The sequence below is a fragment of the Equus caballus genome, chromosome 12, assembly GCF_041296265.1.
Source record: "Equus caballus isolate H_3958 breed thoroughbred chromosome 12, TB-T2T, whole genome shotgun sequence".
NCBI lineage: Eukaryota > Metazoa > Chordata > Mammalia > Perissodactyla > Equidae > Equus > Equus caballus.
Window position 1 is genome coordinate 42446298 of NC_091695.1, and position 27905 is coordinate 42474202.

Below are 27905 nucleotides of genomic sequence, written 5' to 3' on the forward strand. Positions count from 1 at the left end.
GCCCCCGGGCGCGGCGCCTCCCCAGGGGGAGCCCAGGCGGGGCCCGGAGTGGGCGGGGCCTGGCTGGGGCAGCCTCGGCATTGGCTCCGCGGGCCGGGGGCGGAGCTTCAGGGGCCACGGTTCGCACAGTAAGTTCCCCGCCGGGATCGGGTCGGAGCGCCGCGCCGTCCAGCTCTGGAGTTCTCGCCGCCCGCGGGCCGGCCGCCTGTGCGCCTCAAGGTGAGTTCGGGCCGGGACTCTGCAGCCCGTGTGCGGCTCCGAGAGACCCCTCGAGGGGCCCATCCCTGTGGCGCCGCGTTCCAGCTCACGCCCCGGCTCCCGTCTCACCTCCGCGCAGGTTCTTTCCTGGGAGCCTCGGGCTCCACGGTGTTTCCCGCCTGCGCCTCGGTCCCGAGGCCACGCCCGCGCCCCCCTCCGCCTGCGGGGCGCAGCGCATCCCGAACCCGAACTCCGGGTCCCGTCCTCCAGCCTGAGCCCTAGCCCCTGCCCCACCCCGGGGACGCGAGAGCGCCCTCCCGCCGCCCAGCGTCGCCGCCCGGGCTGGGGGTCGTATTTTTAGCCGATGGTGAGGTGTTCTCCTATCTTTAGCCACGACCGCGAGTGTCCTGAAACGGATCCGGGCTGGGCTGGGCTGCGCGCGGCCAGAGGGCGGAGAGGGATCGGCGCCGGAACCCGAGCTGGGGCTGAGGGGCCGGACCCGCGGGAGCCGGGGGCGGGGGCCCGCACGCCCGAGCTCTGGCCCTGCGCCGAGCGGACACTCGGACATCTCCCAGCCCGGAAAGCACGGGGGAGGCTCCTCCCAGAGCTTGGAGACCCGAGCAGGGTCCCCAACCGCCCCATTTTCCCCGCCGATTGTCTAGTTTTGAGACCAGACCCCCCCCCCCCCCACGAGAAGAAGATCCCGCGGACAATCCGCATCTGGTACGCGGGCACACCGCTCCTTGAGGGGCGCCTGCTTGGAGCTGGAGGCGCGCTGGAGACCCCGGGGCGCGCCTGACTCCTCCGGGATGCGGGGCGAGAGAGGGAGCGCGCGCGCCACCCAGCGGCCGCGGAGGCGAGCACGGCTCCGCACCGGGATGCCCGGAGACCCTGTGGCTGGAGAGGGGGTTCTCTGCGCAGGCTACGTCGGGGGGTCAGGAGGAGGCGCACGCTTCGGGCCAGGGCCGTTCATTTTTGGTTTTGTTTGGAGCACTGTCCGTGGAGAGCTAGAATGTTTGACGAAGGCCCTCTAGCTATTTGCTGAATAAATGACGGGGCTGACTGTGACCTCTAACCCCTTCTGTTGCACATGGCGTTCCCACGTGCAGTATCCCAGTAGGGTCTCCAGGAGCCCTCTGGTGATGACTTGTCAGCGCATTTGATAGATGAGGAAGGTGAGGGCCAGAGAGGAGAGGTGTCTCGCCCAAGGTCACAGAGTGAGTCGCAGGTGGAGATGGACTCAAGGTCAGTCTCCTGATTTCAAGGTCGGGGGCGCTGCTCTTTGAACACCCCTGGTGGGGCGTGGCCTAGCATTCCTGTGACTCGAGGGGCTCTGCCTCCCCGAAGTCATTTTCTCTGAAGGAGGCCCAGCGCTCCTGTCCAGAGCAAGCCCACAGAGCTGGGATGGCTCCCATCTGCTCCTAACACTGCTGCAGGCCTTGTCCTGATGGAGAGTTCACTCTCGTATCTCTGGGACACTTGCAAGTTGTGGGGGGGGGGGGGTCGGGCAGCCAAGAGGGAGGACTTAGATAGAGGAGGCCTGGGGACCCCGTGCCCCAGCCTAGCTGGGAGGCTGCTTCTCTCCTGCTCCCCAAGGAGATTGTGGAGGTGGCGTGCCCCACTGCATCGGAGCCACATGGAACCCGCTGGGTACCAGTGCCCACTGTTCCCCTTACTAGCTGGGTGACCTCAGCGAAGTTTCCTCACATCTCTGAGCTTCAGCTTCTGCCTCTGTAAAGGGCAGTAGTGAAACCCACCGCGCTGCGGCTAGGAGCATTCGAATGGAGCCTGGGGTCTTGTGGTTGCCAAATCTGAATACTTAGGGCTTCATGGTTGGAATTCCCAGCTCTCCCCTGGGTGGTTGACGCTAGCCCAGCCCTTCCCCATAGCCTCGGTTCTCCCCACATCTGGAATTGGGCGGTACATCTGGCTCAGAGTGAGACAGCTGTCAGGGACGCCCGACTTGTTGTGGAAACACTCAGGCTGTCTTGGCGCCCCTGTGTGATTGGGGAAGGGCGGGGGACCTGGCCCAGGCTCTGCGCAAATCCCACCAGTCAGCCTCACTCTCCTTGAGTGAAAAAGGAAGGAAAAGCTCCCGCAGGACTTCTCGCCTGCCAAGGGCACAGATAGGATGTGTGTCAGCATCCCCCCAGGCCTGTCATGGTGGGCACCAGTAAATGAACCGGAGCTGGGATTCCAAGACCTCAGGGCGCCCACTGCTTTCTCCACTCTCCTCCCAGCGCCTTCCAAGCTGAGCTGGAATTCCACCTCAGGAGAGTCACTCTTTGGTTTCTTGTTGAGCTGCAGGTGCTCTGGGAGGGGCAAGATGTCCGCTGTCTCTGTGGCTCAGCACACTGACCTAGGGTGTTGTCCTGGGGTGGGGTTTCCTGAGTGAGGGCCTGGGCTGGAGGGAGGAGCTGAGACTCCTCCTCTCCTGCATCCTCCTGCCAGCCCCAGGATGCAGAAGGGGGCCGAGGAACCGGCAGAGACCTGCCCGCTGCATGGCCCCTCCCAGCGATTTCCCACCTGCTCGGCCCCTGCCAGCCTGGGAGGGGGCAGTGGGAGAAGGTGGGCTCATCTGATTACCCGCTGGTGACCTTGGACGAGTTTCTTTCTTTGCCTTTTGTTCTCTGATTGTACATCTGGGCTCTGGTTTGTCCACGTATCGGCCAGTCCCCCAACATGGGAACCAGACGGACTGCTGTGAATGCTTCCTTTTTCTGGGGGAGCCTCCAGAGTGTATTTATTTTTTCCGCATTAATAATAGTTTTATTTTTTCTGATTACATAAATAATATATGCACATAAATAATACATGCTTATTGTTAAGAATTTGAGCTTGTAAAAGTGTGGACAAGAAAAGGAAAGTCGCCTGAAATTCCACCCCCTCAAGAGAACCACCATAAACATTTTGGCGACCATCCCTTCGCATGGATGTATCATGAGCAAATACTACAGATTGTTATTTTTATTGAGGACAGCTTTGCTCCCACGTCACTGAGCCCACACCCCATCCCAATCTAAGTACCCATATGACACTCTGGTGCTGGCCTTCCATATTCTTCTCTGTTCTCATGTCGGGTTTAATCCTCTGCAGGCCTGTATATGTAGGCACATACATGCATATATGGGGAGGCTGGCTGGGGCGCTGCTTGACACTTTCAATAAATGGAATCTTCTTTACTACATTTTTGCTTTTTTCTTCTCTCCCTCTGCAATGCCTTGTGGGAATTCCTCCAAAATGTCTTAATAGCGCTAATTTTAAAATGCGAACAATAGGAGGAGGGTTGTGTTGATTAAATGAGATGTGTTTGCAAAGAACTCAGCAAAATGCCAGGCACAGAGCAAAGCCCCTGAAAAATTTGTACCCCCAGCTCCATCTTCCCCTTAGGTGCTGGGGCAGGAAAGAGGGACAGAAAGTACTTTAGACTCAGCCTCTGCCCATAAGGGACTGCTCACCCGGAGGAGGAGAAAAGGAAACTCCCAGAAAGCGACGTCACTTCCAGGTGGGACATGAGTGGAGGTGTCAGTCATTTGGCACCATTGGCTGGACATCTGCTGTGTGTCGTCCAGCCTGTGCCAGGCCTGGGTGGACGAGACAGGTTACAAGATCTCTGTCCTCAGTCAAGTAGGGAATCAAGAGAAGTCTGTGAGACCCCCGCACAATTGTCACCTGTCGTGTTTTAGGGCACCGTCGATGTGCGGTAGGGGTTGAGTACCCGGCCGTTGGTGAGAAGCAGAGCTGGGGACCCAGGGCAAGAGACCAGAGCCAGGACTCTGTGTGCGATTTCGGGCCTGTCACTCGGGTTCCCAGGCCTCAGTTTCCCCACTTGCAAAGGGAAGGGCTTGGCACTGGTGACCCAGGCCCTAAGGCGCACTGAGTCCATGAATGAACACGATTCTTCCAGGGCTCCCCCAGGACAGCGGCCCCCCTTGGGCTCCCAGGGCTGACACAGGGGATCCAGAAATGAGACAGATGCTTCCGACTTTTGTCTTCTGTCCCTGACTTGTCCCCTTGGTATTTCAGCTCCTCAACCACGGACCAGGAAGATACTCACGAGAACAGAGCAGAGAGCATTGCTGCCGACGAGATCTCTGCCTTTCTGCTTCCAATTTTCAGAAGCGTTTTCAACTCTTTTGGGAGAAAGTGATTTTTATTATCTCGACCCCTCTGACTTCATTGATCATTCATCTTTCTTTTTCTAATTCCTTGGGCCGACTCTGGTCATACCCCACACGCTAGTCTTAGCCCCTTTGCAAGTTTTGGTCCCTGAAAACCACCCTCTGGGGGTTCCAGGTCAAGGGTGGTGAGAGGAGGCAGCAGGAGGCTGTGAGCTCCACGGTGGACTGTCTTGGCTCCAGCAGCCAGGCCTGGGTGGTGAGGTCACGATGTCCACCAAGGTGCCCATCTATCTGAAGCGCGGCAGCCGCAAGGGCAAGAAAGAGAAGCTTCGGGACCTGCTGTCCTCAGACATGATCAGCCCGCCGCTGGGGGACTTCCGCCACACCATTCATATCGGCAGTGGAGGCGGCAGCGACATGTTTGGTGACATCTCCTTCCTGCAGGGCAAGTTCCACCTCCTGCCCGGGACAGCGGTCGAGGGACCTGAGGAGGATGGCACCTTCGACCTCCCCTTCCAGTTCACCCGCACGGCCACGCTGTATGGGCAGGAGCTCCCCGACGGGCCGTCCCCTCTGCTCAAGAACGCCATCTCCCTCCCAGTCATCGGTGGGCCCCAGGCCCTCACCCTGCCCACAACCCAGGCCCCACCCAAGCCCCCTCGCCTGCACCTGGAGACCCCTCAGTCTTCCCCACAGCCTTCCCCACAGGAGGCAGGGAGTGTGGACATCTGGAGAATTCCGGAGGCTGGCTCGGCCCACAATGGGCTGACCCCTGAGTCGGGGGCAGAGGAGCCCTTCCTGTCTCATGCCAGCTCCCTGCTCTCGCTGCACGTGGACCTGGGGCCTTCCATCCTGGACGACGTCCTCCAGATCATGGACCAGGACCTGGGCCATATGCAGATCCCCACATAGGAACCGAGGCTGGCCAGGCTGGGCACCCAGGCTGGGGTGAATGGTGGGAGGCAGGGGGTGGACACAGCCCTGAGCTAGAAGTTGGAATCCCGAGGTCCCACCTGTGTGGTCACTGGCCAGCAATTTCTCACCTCGCCCTTTGTTTCCCCCTCCCTACCCACTCCCCGTGAGCAGAGCTCGCCTCATTGCTTTCCCCTAAAACCCACCAAGGACATGTGCAGAAGTCAGCCCAAAGTGCCCTGAGCATCTTGGGCCACCTGGTCCCCCACCACCAACTGCTCCTCCTTCCTCAGTTCCCTTGGATGAAAGGTCTGCTGAAATGGACTCCCCTTGGTCTCAGCCCCGTCGGACGCCGTGCCCTGATTCGGGGGGCGGGGGAAGGGCAGGGCACAGTCAGCCAGACCTTTCATGTCCTGGACCGGGAACATGGCATCAGTACCAAAAGTCCCTCTGCCCCATCCCCTCCCACATGACCAGGGATTCTGGTCGCAATAAAAGTTGCTGCTGCTATGGTTGTGTTCCCTGTCCTCTTGTCCCAGGTTTCTTCCTGAAGATGGGTGGGTCTCTGAGCTTGGCTGGCCCTTGGGGAGACCCTAGCCCCAGAGGGCTTTGTGCAGGGCGGGCCCTGCCCTTCGGAAGATGGTACCTGATTCCGAGCCCATCGTGAGAATGGAGCAGGAACCGACCGAGTGCCAAGTGGGGATGTTCCAACATTGATCCAGGTGTTTGGCAAGAGGTGGCTGGGCACTGGTGTAGGCTAGGCGCTGGGGTCTGCCGGGGGAGACCCAAGAGTGAAAGGATAACCACAAGGCCTAGTGCAAGGGACTACCAGCATCTCCAGTGTCAGAGGGCTAAGGGAGCAAGCAGGAGGGAGGGCCGGGCCGGGGCTGGGAGGGATCTGACAGCGCTCATCGCAGCCTCATCCCATCAGTGTTGTTACTGAGCATCTACAGTGCCCTTGGCATGCTCCACGTGCTGGGGATACCAGACAGATAGGTCCTTGCTCTTCCGAAGCTTACTTTTTTTTTTTTTTGAGGAAGATTAGCCCCGAGCTAACATCTGCTGCCAATCCTCTTCTTTTTCCTGAGGAAGATTGGCCCTGAGCTAACATCCATGCCCATCTTCCTCTACTTTATATGTGGGACGCCTACCACAGCATGGCATGCCAAGCGGTGCCATGTCCGTACCCAGGATCTGAACTGGTGAACCCAGGGCTGCTGAAGTGCAATGTGTAAACTTAACCACTGCGCCACCGGGCCAGCCCCTGGAGCTTACATTTTAGTGGAGAGAAGAATATTAAATTTGTAAGCAAGTAAGATGATTTCCAACAGTGGTGAACACTATGAAGAAAACTGTGTGGGGAATGCCTGGGACAGGGGTGTGGGTGGTGTCAGGGCACATTAGAGTGATCGCATGTGATTCTGAACCAAACCTGAGGGCTAACAGACTTATGCTCATGCATATGCAAAGGCACTGAGGCAGCAGAGTGAATGACAGAGAAGAGTATAGATCTGAGTCTGACCTCGCCTGTGTGAGACTCAGTTTCTCCTTCTCTAAAATAGAGTCAGTGATACCCACCTTGCAGGGTTGTTGAGAAAATTAGAGATAATGTTTACCAATTGCCACATGGAAAGTATTCAGAACTGGTCATGGTGTGTGACATAAAGGAACCTGGGGCTCAGGAAAGGCATGGCCGGGAAGCTGGAAAAGCAGGGGCGAGTCAGCTTAAAAATTGTTTGCCAGCTGAAGCTGAGCAAAGGGGAGCTGCCAGAGGATTTTAAGCAGGAGAGACGTGGTCAGATCCAGGCTTTAGAGAGGTCAGCACCCAGGCCATGTGGGAGAGGGACCGAAGGCCAAAGAGGAGGAGGCCCTGGTAGGATGAGGATTGGATGGGGCAGGGAGGGTGGCGACAGAGAGGAGGGGCCTTGTCGACGTGGGGCTTGGTGCCTGAGTGTCACAGGCCACGTGGGCAGCTGGAGGCAAGTTCAAGCCTCACTGGGCCCCTTCTTCCATCTCCACTTGTTCTTTTCCATCCTTTTGACCCTTCAGTTCCCAGACCCCCAGCCCTTCCTGCCTCCAGCCCCTGGGCCAGATTTCTTAGTGGAGGCTGAATTTGACCAGGACATATTTTGTTTGGCAATGCAGCTCTTTTTTTCCTTTTTTTTTTAGATGATGCATTTTTTTGTTCTGATAAAATATATATAACATGGAATTTACCATTTTAACCATTTTTAAGTGTACGCCTCAGTGGCGTTAAGTACATTCACATTATTCAGCAATCATCACCACCATCCATTTCGAGAACTTTTTTCTTCCCAAAGTGACACTCTCCCTATACCCATTACACACCAACTCCCCATTCTCCCTTCCCCCAGCCCCTGGCAACCACCATTCTACTTTTCTGTCTGAATTTGACTATTCTAGGGACCTGACATAAGTGGAATCAGACAGTGTTTGTCTTTTTGCAACTGGCTTATTTCACTTAGCATAATGACTTCAAGTTTCACTCGTGCTGTAGTGTGTGTTAACATTTCCTACTTTTTAAAGGCTGAATAATATTCCATTGTATGGATACAGTGCCACATTCTGTTTATCCATTCATCCATCGAGGGACACCTGGGTTGCTTCCACCTTTTGGCTATTGTGCATAATGCTGCTGTGAACGTGGGTGTACAAATTTCTGTTTGAGTCCCTGCTTTCAGTTCTTTTGGGTGTATACACAGAAGTGGAATTGCTGAATCAAACGGTCATTCTGTGTTTCATTTCTTGAGGAACTCCAGTACTGTTTTCCACAGCAGCTGCAGCATTTTACATTCCCACCAAACTTTTTATTTTCATAGGAAATTTTTGCCATCATTAGAGGTTAGGGGTTCACTATATAGTGGGATTTGAACCCAGGTCCGTGAGACCCCAAAGCCTGTGCTCACCTGCAACCCTGCCCCCCGACAAGGGTTCAGCTGCAGGACCTGCTACAGGGCGAAGGCAAAGGGTGGGCGCTGAAGGGCCAGCACCTTCCTGCCTGCAGGCTCCCCCGTCAGCGCTAGGGTGCTTGTCCCCGTCTGCCTGGGAGGAGAAGACGAGAAAAAAGGACACCTGCCGTAGAGCTTCACCCAGCTGGAAGGCAGCCGCTCACCCTGGACCTGAGCTGAGGCCATGGAAGGGGGACATGCTTGTCCTGGGTCCCTGGAACTGCTCCCCACACGCCCTGCGTCAGGCACCAGCCCAAGGGTCCTGGGCAACCAGTCGGGGCTGCAACGTCAGATGGAGACAGGGAACTCGGCAGGGTACCTGAAGCATCAGGTTAACTAAACTCAGGGTACCTGCTTACACCGGGGTAGCCGGGAGCCGGGGGTGGGGGGTGACGATGATACACAGGGACCTTCCCTCTTCAGCTCATACAGTGGTGTCCAGGCGCCATGTCCCACAAAACCACCCACAGGAAGGACTTCCCCAAAATAGGAAGAGAAGTTGTTGTTGGACAGCCAAAAACCTGACAAATATCTCTACAGTCCACTGTTTTCGATGCCCAACATCCATGCATGTGCTTATTCTAGTATTTACTCTGAAAAATATATATATACTTTTTTATAGGTTTTAAAATACATTTTATATATTATATATTTAATATATGAAGAATAAATATTTATATATTTTAATATGATATAATATTAAAATATAGAAATAAAATTAAATATATACATGTATTAAATAAATAATATATAAATATAGTTTTAAATATAAATATGTATCCTACTAGTATAATGCATCTGTTCCTCTTCCTGTCAAAAATACTTTCACTCTTTTTCCAAAGGGAGACAACTCAAAATCTCGTCAATTACCACATCCGCTTCCAAGTCCAGATTTCTAGATGATGTCTTCCTCCTGCAAGTCCTTTACCAGCCCATCTCAATATTTTGCAAACTGTGAACTACACAGTAAAGTTAATTACCACCAATACACCCTATATACCAGAGCGGAGGGAAAGAAGAATGGGAGAATTAAAATATTTTAAAAATATACTTGGGGGCTGGCCCGGTTGCATGGTGATTGAATTTGGCACACTCCGCTTAGCGGACCTGGGTTCACAGGTTTGGATCCTGGGCGTGGACCTACACCTCTCATGAAGCCATGCTGTGGCAGTGACCCATATACAAAATGGAGGAAGATTGGCACAGATGTTAGCTCAGGGCCACTCTTCATCACCAAATAATTAATAATAATAATAATATACTTGACACAGAAAGAAAAGAGCTATATGTAGAAACTATAGTCTTTTTCTACAGCAAAGCTGTAGCTGATATGAAGAACTTCCCTCCTTCGCTACACAGTTCATGTTCCCTTTGCCTTCAACTTGCATCTTGGCTGTTCCAGGGCGCTTTACCAGGTGACAAGTCCTAGACCTTCTTTTTAAAGAATCTGAGCCCTTGGTGGATTTCCCTGTATAGAATTTACTTTTTCCCCAAACTCTTTATTTTGAAGCATTTCAAACTTAACAGAACTATTGAAAGAATAGTACAATGTACATCCATATATCTTCATCCAGATTTGCCAGTTATTACCATTTTGCCTCATTCCCTCTAACTCTTTGCATGTGAAAAAGCTTTTCCCTGACCTTTTGAAAGTAAGTTGCAGACATCGTGAAATGTCATACCAAATACTTTAGCTTTTATTTCCATGAAGCTTGGGATTCTTCAACATGTAAATGAGTGTCTCTCATCATCTGGGGTAAATGATCAGTCATTTTCTCCTTAAATATTGCCCCTGCCCCTTTCTCTCTCCTTGCCCTCTGAGACCCCAATTCAATATATGTTAGATCTTTCTATATCCCCTGTGTTTCTGCTCTAACTGGGTATTTTCTGTTCTTTCGTCTTTCCATACTGTATTAAGGACAATTTCTTCCAGTTTACTTGTCCTCTCTTCAGCTGTGTCTAATCTGCTTTTTAACAAATTCATTGTGTTCTTAATTTTGGTTATTGTATTCTTCAGTTCTGGAAGTTCTATGTGATTCTTTTAAAATTCCATTGTGGCACTTCTTACTAGGTATTTGTTCCCTGCAGATTTTTTTTTTTAATATTTTTTTTTTTAAGATTTTATTTTTTCCTTTTTCTCCCCAAAGCCCCCCAGTACATAGTTGTATATTCTTCGTTGTGGGTCCTTCTAGTTGTGGCATGTGGGACGCTGCCTCAGCATGGTTTGATGAGCAGTGCCATGTCCGCGCCCAGGATTCGAACCAACGAAACACTGGGCCGCCTGCAGCAGAGCGCGCGAACTTAACCACTCGGCCACGGGGCCAGCCCTTCCCTGCAGATTTTTTTATGCTTGTCTTTTACTTCTTTAAACACAGTAAGTGGTGTTACTTGATGGTCAGTATCAGAGAATTCCACTATCTTAAATCTTCATGGGTCAATTTGTGTTTTCTGTTGTTTGTTTCCATTCTTGCACAAGGTTTCTTGTTTCTTTGTGTGCCTGATTATCTTTGATTATGGGCTGGATATTGTACCTGAAAAAATAGTTTTAGAAATAATTTGAGGCCTAGGATGACAGTACATTCCTTCAGAAAGGATGTTGCTTGGTACCAAATATGCTTGCTTCTGCTGGGTGATGAGGGGCATTATAAATGGGTGCACTTTTTAAAAAAACTTTTTATTGAGATTATGATAGTTTAAAACCTTGTGAAATTTCAGTTGTACATTATTGTTTGTCAGTTGTGTTGCAGGTGCACCCCTTCACCCTTTGTGCCCACCCCCCATCCCCCCTTTCCCCTGGTAACCACTAACCTGTTCTCTTTGTCTACATGTTTAACTTCCACATATTAGTGGAGTCATACAGAGATTGTCTTTCTCTATCTGGCTTATTTCACTTAACATAATACCCTCAAGGTCCATCCTAAGTGGGTGCACTTTAATCTAAGTTCAAGGCTTGAGCTTCCCTGGACCACCCAGATAACATGATTCTGGGCTACATGTCCCTCTTAAAGTGTGTATGTGTCCCTGGTGGGATACCTGACTTCCTACCCTGATCAGGCTCTGGGTTTTTATTTCTGATCCTCCCCAGCCAAAGACTGCCAAACAACAGCTCAATTTGACAGTTATATCTTTCAGATCAGTAAATACCCCCAGAGCAAAAATTGCTTTGGAATTCTGGGCTTACCTCTTTGGGTTTTAGCCTCTAAATGTTGGCCTAGTAATTCTTCACTTTATCAGTAACTTTTCAATACTTTTAAGATTTTTTTTTCCCTTCCTATTTTTTAGTTTGTCTTTAGTGGGAGGGTTGGAACAAAATACCTAACCAGGAACCTCTCTCCCATTAACTACCTGAACGTAATATTAAGAAGATTCATATCTCTATCTCTCTGCCCCTGCTGAGTAACAGCAATCCTATCTACCCCTGACAATTAAAATCAATCACCCCAACCAACAGTGGCATCCTCTTTTCACTTTCTTGCCCTGTGGCAGGTGGACTGCAAAATGGTCCATTGGCAGTCTCAGCTCCTAATTTAGAGAAATCATTATTGTGCCCCCTGGTGGAAGCACTCCTTCTTTGCATCCTGAAGACTAGATCAGCCAGAGACCAGAGTTGCAGGAACAGGAAACAAACATTTTACAAAAGAGTCATTAGTTGAGATAACAGGAGGCTGAACCCCTACTTCCACTCCACGGTTCTTGTCTGTAAGAGAAACACTATATATACCGGTCACTGGTTCAGAGCATATAGAGTATCTATTGTTCAGGGATGGAGCATTTCTTAAAAGAATCCTAAAAGAACAGAAAGCCATTGATGCTGGGTTCATAAGCTGCCTTTCCAATTATACAGAACTAGCCTACTTATTATTACTAATAATTTTATTGAAATATATACATGAAGAGAAGCACACAGATCTCGTGTAGTTCAATGAGTGTTTACAAAGTGAACAAACCTGTGAAACCACTACCCGGATGAAGAAAAGGAACATTACGAGCACCTCACTAGCCCTCTTGTGCCTCCTCCTTGTCACTATGCTCCAAAGGTGACCCCTGTCCTGACTTCTACCCCCATAGATCAGGTGTGTGTTTATGTAACTTTATAGAAATGGAATCATACAATATGTCCTCTTTTGAAACTGGCTGCTTTTATTCAATATTTAGTTTTTGAGATTCATTCAAGTCATTGTGTAGCAACAGTTTGTTCCTTTCATTGCTCTTTAATTCATTCTACTCCTGTGGGGATTTGAATCGTTTCCAGTTAGGGGCTGTTACAATTAGTGCTGCTGTGAATATTCTTGTGCATGCTTTTTGGTGTATATGTCCCTGGATGGAATTGCTGCGTCATAGCGTAGGTGGATTTCAGCTTTAGAGCCAGCATCCTGTCTTAGCTGGCTTAGGCTGCTGTAACAAAATACCATAGACTGGGGGCCTTAAACAACAGGCATTTATTTCTCACAGTTCTGGAAGCTGGAATTCCAAGGTCAAGGTGCCAGCAGATTGGGTTGCTGGTAAGGGCCCTCTTCCTGGCTTGTAGACATCTGCCTTCTTGCTGTGTCCTCACATGGCCTTTCTCATGGAGAGAGAGAGGCATCTCTGTCTTCCTCTTCTTGTATGGTGTAACTTCAATATATGAATTTCGGGGGGGACACAGACATTCTGGCTGTAACACATACATCTGCCAAACACGATTTTAAGGCACAGAGATGGTAAGATGTGTCCTGATTCTGAAATACTAAAATCGGAGGAGGGGGCGGGGAATATGTACACCTTGGAATTGATCGAATAAGGTATATGACAAGGACCAAAGACAAAGCCCTGGGGACTCCAACACTTATAGGTGGAACAGAGGATGGACAGCGAGCAAAAGAGGCTAAAGGAACCACCAGTGTGACGGGAGGACAGCCAGGATGGCGTGTGTCTCAGAGACCTGGAGCAGAGTTTGAAAAAGGAGGGAAGGATGAATGGTGTCATGCAGGTTGATAGGCGGATGAGGACAGAGAAGAAATCTCTAAATCTTTTGAATCAGAGGTCACGGTGACTTTGTTAGTCCTTTCGAGTGAACTGGAGAAAACAAAATCCCCATTAAACTGGGCAAAAGGAAACTTGGAAAAAAGTCAACAGAAATAGGGAGTATAAACAGAATATTTGCTCTGAAAGGGTGAAAAGAAATGGGGTGATACTTGAAGGCAGACATGAGCTAAAGGCAGGGCTCTGATTTTTTTTAAGAGGATATTAAGCCATGTTTGTACGTGAATTGCACGATTCAATAGTGAAGGAGAAACGAATGGCACAGAAGAGAGAGGGATAATCGAAGGAGGAAGGTCCTTCAGAACCTAAACGGAGGGAAGGAGCTTAGAGATGAGTAGGAAGCAAGAGAGGAGAGGTGGGTACCAGTGAAGGTGGTGGCTGGGTTTGGTGGCAGGAAGGTAGGTAACTTTTGTCAGACCCGAATATTCAGGCCAAAGAACTGCCCAGTTCTGGGTGTTAATTTTCCTCTCCCTAAAATGGGCACATGTTTGGGAGCCTAAGTGGGCTGTGCACCCCTCACCTTCGCGATCCACCGACTCCCGCCCGTTAGTAAGGGCAAAAGATTTACCACGACGTTAAGGGTCGGCCAGGTACTAGGACGCATGCGCTCCATGCAGCTCAACTTTCACCACCCTGTCGCCTTCCCATCTCTGGACCACGCCAGAACCTCCCTTCCTTTTCTCGCTCCTCCAAATGGAAGAGGCGGGGCTCCAGCGAGAGCCTTGGGGCGCGCGCCCGTGTCCGCCGCGCCTGCGCACAGGGCTCCTCGGCTCCGTGGCCCTCGCGAACACGCACGAAGCTCGGTCTCCGTCGCTCGTTCTCGGGCGCGCGCGCGCGGGGGCGGCGCCTGCGCAGAAAGACAAGGAAACTGGTTCCCCCGAGCGGTCCCGGCGCCTGCGCGCTGCGGGCTCCGGGCCTCCCGGCCTGAGGGAGAGGAGCAGGGAAGATGGCGGCTGTGGTGGAAAATGTAGTGAAGCTGTGAGTGGTCGTTTCTTTCTCTCCTCGGCCGGGAGGTCTTGTGAGCGGTCTGGGAGTAGGGGGCGGTGCGGGGGAAGGACGAGGCGGAGGGAGGGACGTGCCCGGAAAGGCCGTGTTGCGACTTCTAGCGGGGAGGGCAACAGGAGACTCCGGAGAAGACGCTGCGCTTCTTTGGAAACTTGTGAGGCCGTGAGGGGGACCCCCGGGAGCCCGGCGGGCGGGCGGGCTGGACGCCTCCGGGCCGGCGGTGTCCAGAGTAGGGCGCCCTTGCTGCCTGCGGGAGCCACGGCCCGGGACCGGCCCCTCCGCGTCGGCCGCCCGCAGCGGCCCGGGAGCCAGGCGCGGGGAAGGCCCGCGGGGTGTTTTGTTCTAAACAGCCGGTGACGTTGGCGGGGGCGGGGGCGGGGGGGTCTTGAGTATCAGGTCCCCAGGACCAGAAATACTGTCGGGAGGAATTTGTTGAGGAGCAGAGACAGGGAGAGAACTTCAGGGGCGCGGGCCTTTGCGCCTTCCCATCATCCCAGCCATCCAAACGCGGGGCCGGGACGGAAGCGGTCCAGGATGTCCCTGCAGCCCCGACGGGCGGCGGGGTCGGCCGGCCTCGCGCCCTGCGGTCCTCTGGGCTGGGCAGCTCGCGAGCAAAGTTGGTGGTGGTTGGGGAAATGGAGAAGGGCCTGTGAGCTGCGAGTTAAAGATGCTTTGGGACCTGATTTCCGCCAGCTTCCTCCCCGAAGGGGAATCTGAATGAGTACTGAAATGGGTTCATGCCCCCTGGGCGAATAGAGCAAGCTCCTCTTCATGGGTAAATTGCGCTTAGTGTAGGGGTAGGAAAATTGAAAGGCGGCTAGCTGTCCAGTCTGAGCTTCTGGGTTTTGAGTGGATGACAAGATAAATAAAGGTTTGGGAACTGTTGTAAGGGACTCAGGGCTCCTCATCTGCCTTTGTGGTGGGCTGAGCCCCACTCTCCTCCCCAAGTGCCTTTTTGCAGAGTACATTGCTCCCCCGTCCTCCTGCCAGGAGCCTTTTCTTTGAGAATGCTTTCCCACTTCCATTAAGCTAAGTGCCTTCTCTTCTCCTCTTGTGGCTTTTTTTTTTTTTTTTTTTTTACTTGCTTTCAGCTCCATCCTGCTGCCGCTTTCAGCCACCCCTCCTCCCAACACTATTATCTTTCTCTCTGATCTGCCCACTCCAGTTTCCCCAGCTCTCTCTTCAGGCTGACATTTCCCTCAATTTAGAAATGACGCTGTTGATCTGCCATTTATGTAGTTATCCTTCCTGACTCAGATGTTCTTTCTTTGTTTCCCCGCCTTTCTCTTTGTTGACTCCCCCCATCCTGTTGTAAGGGGAGGTTTTACACAGGTTTCTTGCTTCTCGAAAAAGAATCAAAGCTTCTACCTTGGAAATCTTACTTTACTGGGGGGATGTCAGACTTGCCTAGGTTTTGAGAGTTCTCTGTAATGGGATTCTTTATGGTGGATGACTTTCTTCAGGGAAATAGGGCTGCCACCCCTTTCATGTCGTATTAGAAGTGAGGGCTTCCCCATTTAAAGAGAGTATGAATTCTTATTTCTCTTTAAAGAGCTGTGGAGATTGTGAGGGTCACCAGCCACTGGTTCCTGAGTACCGTTCTAGCAATGAGAGACCAACTTGGTCCTCCTCAGTTCTAGCTGCAGAGGGTCGTGGACCACTATTAATACTTTCTCCTACAGAACTTTAAAAAGCGGCTTCCATTCTTTCTATACCATTCTCACCTTGGAAAGAGGTGCTTTTCTGGTGCTTCTCTTGATCATGGTGTGCCTTGTTTGCTGACAGCTGAGGTTACACATTGAGGTCAGGACTCCTAGCTCATCTTTTCTAACTTGCATCTTTTTCTGGGAGAGGAATTTTCCTTTTTGTAATTTCTCTTTCTCTCTCAAACGTGGTGTCAGAATTTAAGCAGTCTTTAAAGGATCTTACTGGGGTACAATAGTATAAAATAGCTGGCGCTGCTGACTGGTTTTGAAACCTTCTGAGTTAGGTAACAAGATACAGAGAATAATGTTAGCTTGAAATTTCTTGCGATAGGAGCCTTCGGTTCTTAAGAGCTCTCTCATTCTCTCTTGCTCTCTCCTCATCACATCCTCTCTCCCGCCAACTTAAGTGTTTCATTCCCAGCTCTCTTACTCACAAGACTGTTTGCCCCACCTTCTGAAATCCTGCTTAACTCACAAGAACTTTTATAGAACCTCTCTGATCCGTTCCCCACAAACCATTTCCAGCCTCCTTGCTCTGACTTTGCAGCTCTCAGCCCGTCTGGCCCTCCTTCCATTTGACTTCCAGTGTCAGTATCAATTCACATCAGCAGAAACAAAGGAGCTGCTGCACTCAGCCTTGTTTATCCAGTTTTGCTCTGTGTAGTGAGGACATGGCTGCCTCCTAAAGGCAAGCAAATGTGAGCCTGTTCCCTTCTCTCCACTCTGCAACACAAGATTCATGCCTACCTCAAATTACAGTCATTACAGCTCATTGACTCAAGCCCGGCTGTCTTGTGGTGTCACCGCCTTGTGTGTAGTATGTGTCTTTCTCAGTTGCTGGGAACATGCTAAGCTGCGCCTAAGTGGTCTATTGTGGCTGCTCAGCAAAAGCCCCCCTCGGATTCCAGAACAGGGTTTGTTGGTGTGTCGAGTTATGGAGATAAGCAACAGAGACTTACGCTGTCCAGCTTCCCATGCTAGGAGCCTCCCGCTCATGGAGTATGTCCCAGCTTATCTAGGCCAGCCTCCCCTGTCTATAGCAGAGGAACCTGAGGTCCACGTGGGTTGACTAAATGTCCGTGTTTATGTGGTGACTAGCAGCCAAGCCAGGTCTTTTTACTCCCAAGTCAAGTCAAGATGTCCTAGACATTTATGGGTAGCAGGATACTTTGGGAAAGAAATCACCTCTACCTTGTTTGTTTATAATAAGATTGACCAAATATGTGAATATGAATTTTTATGGTTAGTTTAAGCTCCAATACTAAAGTACTTGTTAAACCCTGAAGGATGAGAACAAGATTGGTTCTATACACATGCTGCTTAGAACCAGAAAACTCCTGGCACTGTGCAGTTTTCCAGCTTTTTAAAGCACTAAAAGGTTTACCCTTGATTCACAGTTCAAATTGAGTCTTTTGAGTCCAAGAAGGTTCTTTCCTATATAATTTAATGGTGTGAGAATGGAGAAGGGCCTAGGGTGGGCCTTTGAACAAATAAGTTTTGTATCAGTACAATGGTACTCAGTGAAAAGTAGGCTTCAGGGAAATTCAAATGCTTTCAGATGTTTTCCATTGTCTGTAAAATTAGTATATAGAATTCATTAGTTGGCTAAATACCTAGTTCAAAATTCAAAAGATGTAGAAGGGCGTATAGGAGAAAGTCCCCTAGTTTTTTCCCTGGAGGCCTACAGTTTCTTGTTCACCTTTTCGGTACATAAATGGTAGCATCCTACAACACCTCTCAGCACTGTACCTTGCTTTTTTTTTCTAATTATCTTGGAGATTGTTTAGTATCAGTGCATGAAGAGCTTCCTTCTTTTTTTATGGCCAAATAGAATTTCATTGTATAGGTATACCATAGTTTGCTAAATATATTTTTGTAAGTCCCCAGACCTTGTTGAACTCTCTTCCTCGTTTGCAAAAAGGAGCTAACCTCTGCTTCTCAGGGTCATGGGGGTCAAGAGAAATAGCATCTTGCCTAGCACAGGGCCAGACTCATAAGAGGCAGAGAATGAACATTAGTTGCTTTCCCTCTTTGTGGGTTAGACTTAAGTCTGGTTAGATACATGATGAATTATGTGTTCCTGACAGTAATTTATTTGTAAAGTGCCTTTCCTCATAATGGCTTAGTCAAGGGGCTTGGTGTCCCATGAGGCAAAAATGGAGGCAAGTAGAAGCAAAGTGACAGTCTCCTGGTCCCTGGAGCCTTCTAGAGAAGCCAATGGCAAGGGAGAGGGGTAGCTCAGCACCCTTAACCCTGTGCCTCCAGCCCACACCCCAGCCCCTGGTTTTGTCTCCCTGCAGCCTGGGGGAGCAGTACTACAAAGACGCCATGGAGCAGTGCCACAATTACAATGCCCGCCTCTGTGCTGAGCGCAGCGTGCGCCTGCCTTTCTTGGACTCGCAGACCGGAGTAGCCCAGAGCAACTGTTACATCTGGATGGAAAAGCGACACCGGGGTCCAGGTGAGGGTCCAGACTCAGGAGCACAGGAGGAAGACGCTTCCTCATCTTAGGTGACGCCAGCTGAGAGGGTTTTCCTTAGCCCAGGGAGGATGAAGCGGACAGGTTCATACCAGCATCTTTGTGTCTGCAGGGCTGTCCTGCTGAGGCTTTTACGGGCTTCTGGAGAGCCGTGTGTTGGCCAGGGTCCCTGAGCTTACATCTCTTTCTTTTCCATGAACTATCCCTCCCCTTGCTCCCAGGCCCTCACTGTCCATATTCTTCCCTTGCTGTGGAACTCAAAGTGGGGCCGACTCATCTAGAAAGTGTTTGATACTATTTTCTAGGACTGGGTTAGGGCTTGACTTCCCTGTCTCTCTCTTTCTTCCACAGGATTGGCCTCTGGACAGCTGTATTCCTACCCTGCCCGGCGCTGGCGGAAAAAGCGGCGAGCCCACCCTCCTGAGGATCCAAGGCTTTCCTTCCCATCTATTAAACCAGGTAAAGCACACTCCTCCCTGAGCAGGGGCGTGGCCTGCCGCCTGGTAAGAGGCCTGCTAATCAGCTGTTGTACCAGGCCCAGTACTAGATCCTGAAGATACTCAAATGAATAAATAAGATGTGATTCCTTCCTGTAAAGAGCTCAGTCTAAGAGGAAACAGGTAAACAGTTAAGTTATGGTGCCAAGTGAGCTAGGGCATCTTGGTTCCTGGGTAGCCGGAGACCAGAAGACAGTGACTGGCCTGTGGCTGGCCCAGCACTGTGTAGACCCGGAGCGGTGTGCTTTCAGCCCTTCTGAGCCTCGCCCTGTCCTGACCTTGCCTGCAGACACAGACCAGACCCTGAAGAAGGAGGGGCTCATCTCTCAGGACGGCAGTAGTTTAGAGGCTCTGTTACGCACCGACCCCCTGGAGAAGCGAGGTGCCCCAGATCCCCGGGTTGATGACGACAGCTTGGGCGAGTTTCCTGTGACCAACAGTCGAGCACGGAAGGTACACGATGAACACTGTGGCTAAGGGAGCTTGGAGGGAAGCCAGCCTCTTCCTCAGAGGCCACGCAGTGATCAGAATGGGAGCAGAAGCTGCGGGGCAGGAGACAGGCCCCTGGAGTTCTGTTCTGCTTCATTCCCCGGTTGGCACCGGGTACTGACTGGCCTCACTGTCAGTCTCTCCTGCTCCTTTCCTTCCAAGTACAGACTCTTACTCATTCATCTTCTTTTGTCACAAAAGTTTTTTGGTGCCTGGGGTTACACAGGTGAAGCAGACCTGGTTCCTGCCAACAGGGAAGATAAAACTATACATAAAAATAGTAAGAGCTAAATGTCTGCCAGGCAGTGTGCAAAGTGCTTTTCCATCATTTTCTTCAGTCTGTACCACCTTATCAGGTTGATCCTGTGGTCCTCGTTTTACATACAGGGAGGCTAAGGCGGAGCAGTGAACAGAAACTTCCACAAAGGAAGCTGTAAGCAGCAAAGTTCTACTTTAAGTTGAGGAAGTGAGGTGTTGGAAAGGAACCACCAATAGTATGCTCCCAGGGCAGCAGGTCAGAGGCAGGAGAGGGCACGGTTACTTGGGGATCAGAGAAAGCTTTATGAAGACATGGCATTCGATTCGGCCACTTGGAGATGGTGGGAAAGGCATTCCTGGCTTAGGGAACAGCATGAAGAGAAGCAGAGGCGGGAAAGCACAAAGCATTGAGGGAGATGGAACCGGATCATAGGGTGAAGGGTGGCAGTGAGGAGTGAGGCTGGAGTGGAGAGCCGGGTCACAGAGGAGGTGCTGGGCGGCCTGGGCCAAGCCCGTTGCAGGGGAGCTTTTGGCTGTACGATATTTCTGCCCATCTTAATCCTCCTGTCCACTCAGCGGATCCTAGAGCCGGATGACTTCCTGGATGACCTCGATGATGAGGACTATGAAGAAGACACTCCCAAGCGCCGGGGCAAGGGAAAATCCAAGGTGAGGGCCAGAGTGCTGCCTGCAGCCTTTGGCGGGGCCTGCAGCATTCGCTGTTTTGTTGCTTGTCATTGCCATTTTCCCTCTGGTGTGAGATTAGTAGCCGCTTCCAGGAGAGTTTAACTGCTCGGAGCGACACACCTTAGTAAGGGCATCTTTTTGCTCTTTTTGGCAGGGTAAAGGTGTGGGCAGTGCCCGTAAGAAGCTAGACGCTTCCATCCTGGAGGATCGGGACAAGCCCTATGCCTGTGACAGTGAGTGCCTCACGAGTGGGTGGGTAGTCCTTGCCTTGGACCAGCCCCTGCTCAGGATGTGAGAGGAGGGAGGGCTGTGTTCTTTCTAGAGTGGTAAAACAAGCCTGCACTCTCCTTCTGCCTGCTGACTGGTTCCCTCTGAGAGCCCTGGGAACCTGACCTCTGCTACACGACGGGGGGACCTGCATGCTGTGGGAGAGATGTCTGCTGTCCTCTGGGGTGGGGGTGCCAGTAGGGGGCACACACAGCAGGCAGGGTTGGCCTCTCAATAGATGGCATCCAGGTCTGCTGGCCCCAGTGAAGTCAGGGCCCCAGGAGTCCAACACCGAGTTTTTCAATGTCTGTTCTCTCTCCCCCTTTTCTCTGACTTGCCCCACTTCTGTCCCTCCACCCTGGGAGCACCATCGCCGCTGGGGTTTCTCTCTCGTCTGCTCCGCTTTCCTGCTGCTGCTGCTCCTGTCTCGAGTGTATCAAGGCCTCCTTCTCATGACTTTTCTTTCTGTCTTTCAGATAGTTTCAAACAAAAGCATACCTCGAAAGCGCCCCAGAGAGGTAGCTCTCTCGACTTTTCAGACTTTTGGTTTCCTATCCCTTTTTCCCTCCTTCCATGTCCTCCTGCCTTTCTCATTTCCTGTGATGCTAGTTTAAATATCTTCCAGATGGCGTGGGGATCAGAGCAGTGGACCTTCCGTTGTGCTCTGCTCCTCACGGTCCTGGAAGCTGACTTTACCACTGCTTGTCCCCCACGAACTTGCTTCTAGGGCTGCTCGGCCCACTGCATGGGGTGGCTTCAAAAGCATTATAAGGAACCCGTAACAAACAGATCCCTCTGCTCTCCCTTCGCCAAAACAGACACTTGGTGGTCACCCAGTGTTCCCCACCATCCTGCCACCTCCTCCTCCCGTCCTCTCCCCACTCCTTTCCTGCTGGCCCCTTGCTCTTCTTGGTATCACAGCTCAAGAGTCAAGATGCCTGGGGATCTGCTTTCCTTGCTGGTTGGTGGGGGTTGGGCAGGGCAGTGATGTGGGAGTGGCTTTGAATTTCTTTGGGGGCCAGCTACCCTAGCAGACACAACTGATAGGTTATCCCTAAGAGATCCGCCCCCAACTCTTTTATCCACATCGGGCAGAGATGGGCTCCGTGGTGTATACAGGGTAGCGTGAGCTCCTGCATTTACTGAGAGGTAAAAAAGTTTGGAGTCTCTCCCTTACCTTCTCTCCTTCCTGCCATATTTCAAGACTATAAAAATTCCCTTCCTTCCTGACCTGGAGCTCCTCAGACTATTCCCAGGGCAAGTGATAGTGGGGTAAGGGCAGTCTGCCAGACAGCCAGTGTGGACGAGTGGAGGGGCCATGGGCCAGGGTTTACTGGGGAGAAGGACCACGGAGGCTGAGAGCCCCAGGGCTTGATGCTCCTGGCCAGGGAGAGAGAGCAGTCACTAAAGGCCTGTCCCAGAGCAGAGCTGATGGGGGCGGGGATGGTTCCCTCTGCCTCAGGGGGAGCCTCACAGCTTAGAGGGCAGGGATGTGGCACTCTCCAGTCCTGACACATTTCTCTGCAATCTTCTCCCCACTCAGTTTGTGGAAAACGTTATAAAAACCGACCAGGGCTCAGCTACCACTATGCCCACTCCCACTTGGCTGAGGAGGAGGGCGAGGACAAAGAGGACTCGCAGCCGCCCACCCCGGTCTCCCAGAGGCCTGAGGAGCAGAAATGTAAGCTGAGGGCTCGGAGGTGGGACAGGCAAGAGTTGCCTGCTTATGAAAACCCTCCTTGCAGGGAGGAGAGGCCCCGAGGCCCCCGTGGGTATCATCGAAGTTCTCTTTCTGCCTGTAGCTAAGAAGGGTCCTGATGGATTGGCCCTGCCCAACAACTACTGTGACTTCTGCCTGGGGGACTCAAAGATCAACAAGAAGACAGGACAACCCGAGGAGCTGGTGTCCTGTTCCGACTGTGGCCGCTCAGGTACCTCCCCCCGGGGGTAGGGCTGCCCCCACCAGCACCCCATCCCCGAGGGGCTCCTGGCTTGCCAGTGTCCAGTGGCTGTCAGTCAACCCGGACGCGTCGCTTCTCCCCCGTTTCCCACCGCCGGTTCCGCTTGCTCCCCCCAGGGCACCCGTCCTGCCTGCAGTTCACCCCAGTGATGATGGCGGCCGTGAAGACCTACCGCTGGCAGTGCATCGAGTGCAAGTGCTGCAACATCTGCGGCACCTCTGAGAACGACGTGCGTGCCCCGCCCCCGCCCCCGCCGCCCCGCCATCCCTGTCGGAACTCTGATTTGTCCAGCTGGTGTTTCCTGGGCACCTGCTTGTGACAGACCGTGTTCTAGGCACTAAGGACACGAAACCAGACAGACCTACTTTCATGACTTACATTCTTATGGGGACAAGCAGTAAGCAAGGAAATGAGTGACGTTTTTGTGATGTGCCGTGAAGACAGTGAAACCAGTAACATGGCCAAGGGAGGCTGGATGACTGATTTAGAGAGTCAGAGAAGACTTTTCTGAGGCTATGGTAGTGGTGTTGAGGTGTGGATGCTAGAAAGGATCCAGTTGAAGAAGATTTGGAGGGAGAGCATTCCCAGGAAAGGAGCAGTGAGTGCCAGGGCCTGAGGCAGACAAGCCAGGTGTGTGTGGGCCCGTGCGGCAGGCCGGAGCCTTCCCGTGGTGGGAGAGCTGGTAGAAGATGAGCTTGGAAGGCTGGCACACCAGGTCTGAGGGTTTAATCAGGGGAGTCATGTGGTCTGTCTTACATTTTACAAAGATAACTGGCTGCTCTGTGGAGAATAGACTGTAGGGGACGCTGGAACCGTGAGATCAGTTAGGCAGCTGGTACGGTCCAGGTGGGATGACAGGGACTCGGTGTGGGTGGCCTTGGACAGCACTGGTTTTCTATCCAGAGATTCCCACGTCTGTCCTTACCTGCTATCTACCTCGCCCCTCTTGGAAGTAGCAGCAGTGTCTGCACAAGCCCTCCTTCCTCCCTTCCTGCCTTCTTTCCTTCCTCCCCACCCCCAGTGGCCTACCAGGCCCATCAGTCACTTACCTCCCTCTCCTCTTCCATCTTACGTTCTCCAGGACCAGCTGCTCTTCTGTGACGACTGTGATCGCGGCTACCACATGTACTGTCTCACCCCGTCCATGTCTGAGCCTCCTGAAGGTAGGTGGCCCCGATCTCTTACTCAGAGCACTTATTTCATTAGTGACTTGGAAAATTATGCATCCAGTAAGTGAGTTCTGTTATCAGTGCCATCTTCTTCCAAAGTAGGCAGTAGGCACTGAGCCTTCACTCAGTTCAGAATGCTTTCCTAGCATGTCAACTTCAAGAGTTTACTGTTTGCACTTTATCGCCAGATGCCTGAGAGAAAACAGATGCTGAGCAGAGATCAGTTACCAGAAGGAGTGATTTGTTTTCCACCAACCAGTCCAGGAAACTCAGTTCGTAGCTTGTCCGGTGTGAAGCTTCAGTATCAGCTCTTCAGACTTGACAGACCTGAGTGTAATTTCCGCCCAGGCTAGAAGAGAGTTGAACCTGGAGCCTGAATGGGTCACTCTGCCCCTCTAGTAGTTTGCTTAGTAATGCTCCAGGTATATGGAGCTCTTTGATGAAACCAGTGGTGGCACCAAAGAGTGGCTGCCTCTCCACAAGTCCCCTTCCAGCCAGACCTCTGTGCCAAAACTCCTCCTTTATAGAAATTCGGAAGCTTACTCAGAAGCTATTACTGTGCACGGAGGATGTAGGCCAGCATCACAGGCGAGAGAAAGTGGCTCACTGTGTGGTGTAAGCTGACTTGTAATATAGGTCAGACTGCTGTCACCCCGTAGAGAAGGAGGCCACTAACAAAACCTGAGAGTCTTTTAGCAGCTGCAGGGGAGCAGTTAGCTCTTGTCATCTGTCATGCTGAGTTTATAAATCTACGTTGGGGACACGTAGTGTGTTTTATTTTTTTATAACCATAAAATATCAATTTACCAACGAAATTCTACGTTAACTGTAGAAGGGCTTTCCTACTTTCCTGTTGAAGTACTGTCAGACCCTGAGTAGTGGAGAGCTGCACGTGGCTGAGGGGGCTCTCTAGAAGCCATCAGATGGTCCAGCGTCGCCGAACGACCCACAGGCCAAATCCAGCTGCAGCTATTTTATATAGCTCCCAAGCTACGAATGATTTTTGTATATATATATTTTTTAAAGATTTTATTTTCCCTTTTTCTCCCCAAAGCCCCTCGGTACATACTTGGTATTTTTAGTTGTGGGTCCTTCTGGTTGTGGCCTGTAGGATGTCACCTCAGCATGGCCTGATGAGTGGTGCCATGTCTGTGCCCAGGATCCAAACCGGCAAAACCCTGGGCCGCCGAAGCAGAGCACATGAACTTAACCACTCAGCCATGGGCCTGGCCCCTAATTTTTGTATTTTTAAAGCAAGTTAAAAAAAAAAGATGTGGGGCTGGCCCCGTGGCCGAGTGGTTAAGTTCGCGCGCGCCGCTGCAGGCAGCCCAGTGTTTCGTTGGTTCGAATCCTGGGCGCGGACATGGCACTGCTCATCAAACCACACTGAGGCAGCGTCCCACATGCCACAACTAGAAGGACCCACAACGAAGAATATACAACTATGTACCGGGGAGCTTTGGGGAGAAAAAGGAAAAAAATTAAAAATCTTAAAAAAAAAAATAAAAGATGTGACCGAGACTATATGTATCTCCTGAAGCCTAAAATATTTAATACTCTTTCTGGCTCTTTACAGAAATGCTTGCCAATCCCTGTGAGTTGACCTTTGGGTTGGAAAGGACCTTCTTAGATATTTGAGAGTCACCTATCTCTGAGGAGCTGAAAAAAGCTGTGGATTCTTTCCCCTGGGATAATGTCCAAATACACATGTGTACAGCTATGCTGATAATTGAAGGCATTACGGGCTACTTTTGTTTCTCAAAAAAAGTAAAGAAGGATCTGACCATAGTGTATGAACCAGTTATTTTCTTATAAGGGACATTATTTCATGTTTTTCTGTGAAACTAGACTTGGGTTGTAGCAAGGTGGGTCATCATAGTTCACCCCCTTTTCCTCTGGTTGGGTCCTCAGCCTCTGCTCGAACACCTAGTGATGGTGGGGAGCCATTCTCGTCTTTCCGTTGTTTTCTCAGAAAACTGTCTTAGGTGGAATCAAAATTGGTTTCGCTAGAGCCTCTATTCATGATCTTTTTTTTGGTAAGGAACATTCGCCCTGAGCTAACATCTGTACCAATCTTCCTCTTTTTGTGTGTGGGATGCATGGGATGCCTCCACAGCATGGCTGATGAGTGGAGTAGGTCCATACCCAGGATCTGGACCCGCGCACCTGGGTCGCCAAAGTGGAGCGTGTGGAACTTTAACTACTCGGCCAGGGGGCTGGCCCCTATTCATGGTGTTTGTTCTAACCTTTGAGGTCTTGGTTCTTCTGTAATCACAAGTCTGAAGCTGGGATGGTTTGAAAAACCATATCTGCCAGGCCCTCCTAGAGATTCTGATTTAAGAAAGGGCCTAGGAGTCTATATTCTGAAGTAGTCCTCCAGGTGATTATTTCTTTCATCTCCATTGGGAATTATTTTTCATAATATTTGAAGACCTAGAGCTCAGGATAACCGTGAAATTTGCTACTGCAGAACATCTCCCATCCTGCCTGCTCCTGGAGGTGACGTGTGGGGATGGAAGGACAGCAGGTCAAGATTGTGGGGACCCACCCTAACCCCTCTCTGCTTCTCTGCAGGAAGTTGGAGCTGTCACTTGTGTCTGGACCTGTTGAAGGAGAAAGCTTCCATCTACCAGAACCAGAACTCCTCTTGATGTGGCCACGCCCCTGCACCCCCATACACCCAGAGCTGTTTCTCTCCTCCTCTCTTGTTTTTCATACCCACCTTGCCCTTCCTCTTCCTCTCTTTCACAAGTCCAGAGAACCTTGGGGTGGTTGTGCCAACCTGCCTTTGGCAACAGCAAGCTGAGGTGGCAGCTCTGACCGCCTCTGGCCCCAGGCCCTCAGGGAGAAGGGAGCAGCACACTGCCCCAAGGCGTACCTGTGGGCCCAGCTTCTCACTGCTCTCCAGGAAGTGCATTCACTCTGCCTGCCTTGGGCCCTGGCCCTGGTGATCACAGGGTTCAAACCGTCCTCCGAGAAAGAGTGGGAGAGCAGCTCGCTCCTCTCAGCTCTGCCTCTGCTCTGCTCCCAGGGTTTCCCTTCCCCCGGAGGTGAGCCGGGCCGGGCCATTTTGCCAGGAGCAGCTGGGAGTGAGCAACTGAGCAAGCTGCGGTGGCGCTGCAGGGAGCTTTCCATGCCCTTCGTGCTGCTTAGCTTTGCCGCCTCCTTCCCCCAGAGTGGCTCTGTGGCCCTCTGTGCCTGCCACCCGGATCCTTTGCCCGAGCCAGGATGCTCCTGGTCACCTCCTAGTTCTGCCCTGTCCTGCTCCGCCCCACCCCAGGGGGAGCAGCAGCTTCACCCTGATTCTTCCTCATGCTCGCCTGGCTCCCTCTCACAGACGGTTTCCAGTGACTGAAGCATTCCCCACCCTTGGCGTTTCCTATCTTCCGCCTCCCCTTCTTATTCCCTTTGGTTTTGTGGGGAGAGGGGAAGCATCAGGGGGCCAGGCCAGCAGCCTGGGGGCCACAGGGAGACGTTGGATAATGTGCCTGTTTTTTAACTCGACGAAAAAGCCTACCTCCGAAACCCCCTTTTTGTTCTTCCTGGACCTGGGCGTTCAGCTCCTGCCCTTAACTGAATCGGGAGCCTCTGCCTCCTGCTCTGTGTCTCCTGGCTCCTGGATCACGGGGAAGCCACGTGGACGTCCCTTTCTTCTCTTGCACGCTCGCTAGCAGCTGGTAAGGTCTTCACACCCTGATTCCTCAGTTTTCTGCCTGGTGACACTGACATTAAGTAGTGGGGGGGACAGTCCATTCCAGGACACCCTGGAGTGGCCTTCCCCTTGGCCGTGGGCAGGCCCTAATTCACTGTCGATTTGGAGTTGAGGTGTCTTTTTTTTCTTTCTTTAGTTCCTGTATTCTAAACGTTAGTACAAATAAACGTTTTTACACAGAGCCCTCTGCTGGATGGTTTATCTCCTGACTCCATTACCTGGTTCAGAAGGCCACTTCATCCTAAAACTTGTCATAGGACAGTGGTTTTTAAACGTTTTGGAATACAGCTTTTCCCCCAAATTAAATTTTTTGCTGAACCCCAATATGTAAAATTGGGTATTTTGTTACTTGTAATATCGTACGTAAATTCTAGTTATAACAATTCCTTATTATAAAGAAGGAAGTTTTTTGTTTTTGTTTTTTGAGGAAGATTAGCCCTGAGCTAACTATTG

General features: G+C 51.5%; 2 protein-coding genes across 5 annotated transcripts; both read left to right on the forward strand.

Moving 5' to 3' along the window:
* The first annotated feature begins 25 nt into the window (after positions 1 to 25).
* CDC42EP2 (CDC42 effector protein 2) lies at positions 26 to 5741 on the forward strand. Its single transcript, XM_023654428.2, has 2 exons — positions 26 to 219; positions 4225 to 5741. Exon 2 carries the CDS (start codon positions 4587 to 4589, stop codon positions 5229 to 5231), a length of 645 nt encoding a protein of 214 aa, XP_023510196.1. The 5' UTR covers positions 26 to 219; positions 4225 to 4586; the 3' UTR covers positions 5232 to 5741.
* An 8180-nt stretch (positions 5742 to 13921) lies between these two features.
* Positions 13922 to 27633, forward strand: DPF2 (double PHD fingers 2). 4 transcript variants are annotated; one of them, XM_005598303.4, is made up of 12 exons: positions 13960 to 14200; positions 18234 to 18394; positions 18764 to 18871; positions 19199 to 19362; positions 20233 to 20325; positions 20498 to 20576; positions 21087 to 21128; positions 22154 to 22291; positions 22413 to 22541; positions 22688 to 22800; positions 23653 to 23734; positions 26315 to 27633. In XM_005598303.4, the coding sequence occupies exons 1-12, from the start codon at positions 14169 to 14171 to the stop codon at positions 26389 to 26391; spliced, it is 1218 nt and encodes a 405-aa protein (XP_005598360.1). In that variant the 5' UTR covers positions 13960 to 14168; the 3' UTR covers positions 26392 to 27633. The 4 variants fall into 4 exon arrangements, with proteins under 4 accessions (XP_001492666.1, XP_005598360.1, XP_023510200.1 ...); XM_023654431.2 differs by lacking the exon at positions 13960 to 14200 and adding an exon at positions 14615 to 15002; XM_001492616.6 differs by lacking the exon at positions 21087 to 21128 and having other exon boundaries at positions 13922 to 14200.
* The last annotated feature ends 272 nt before the right edge of the window (positions 27634 to 27905 follow it).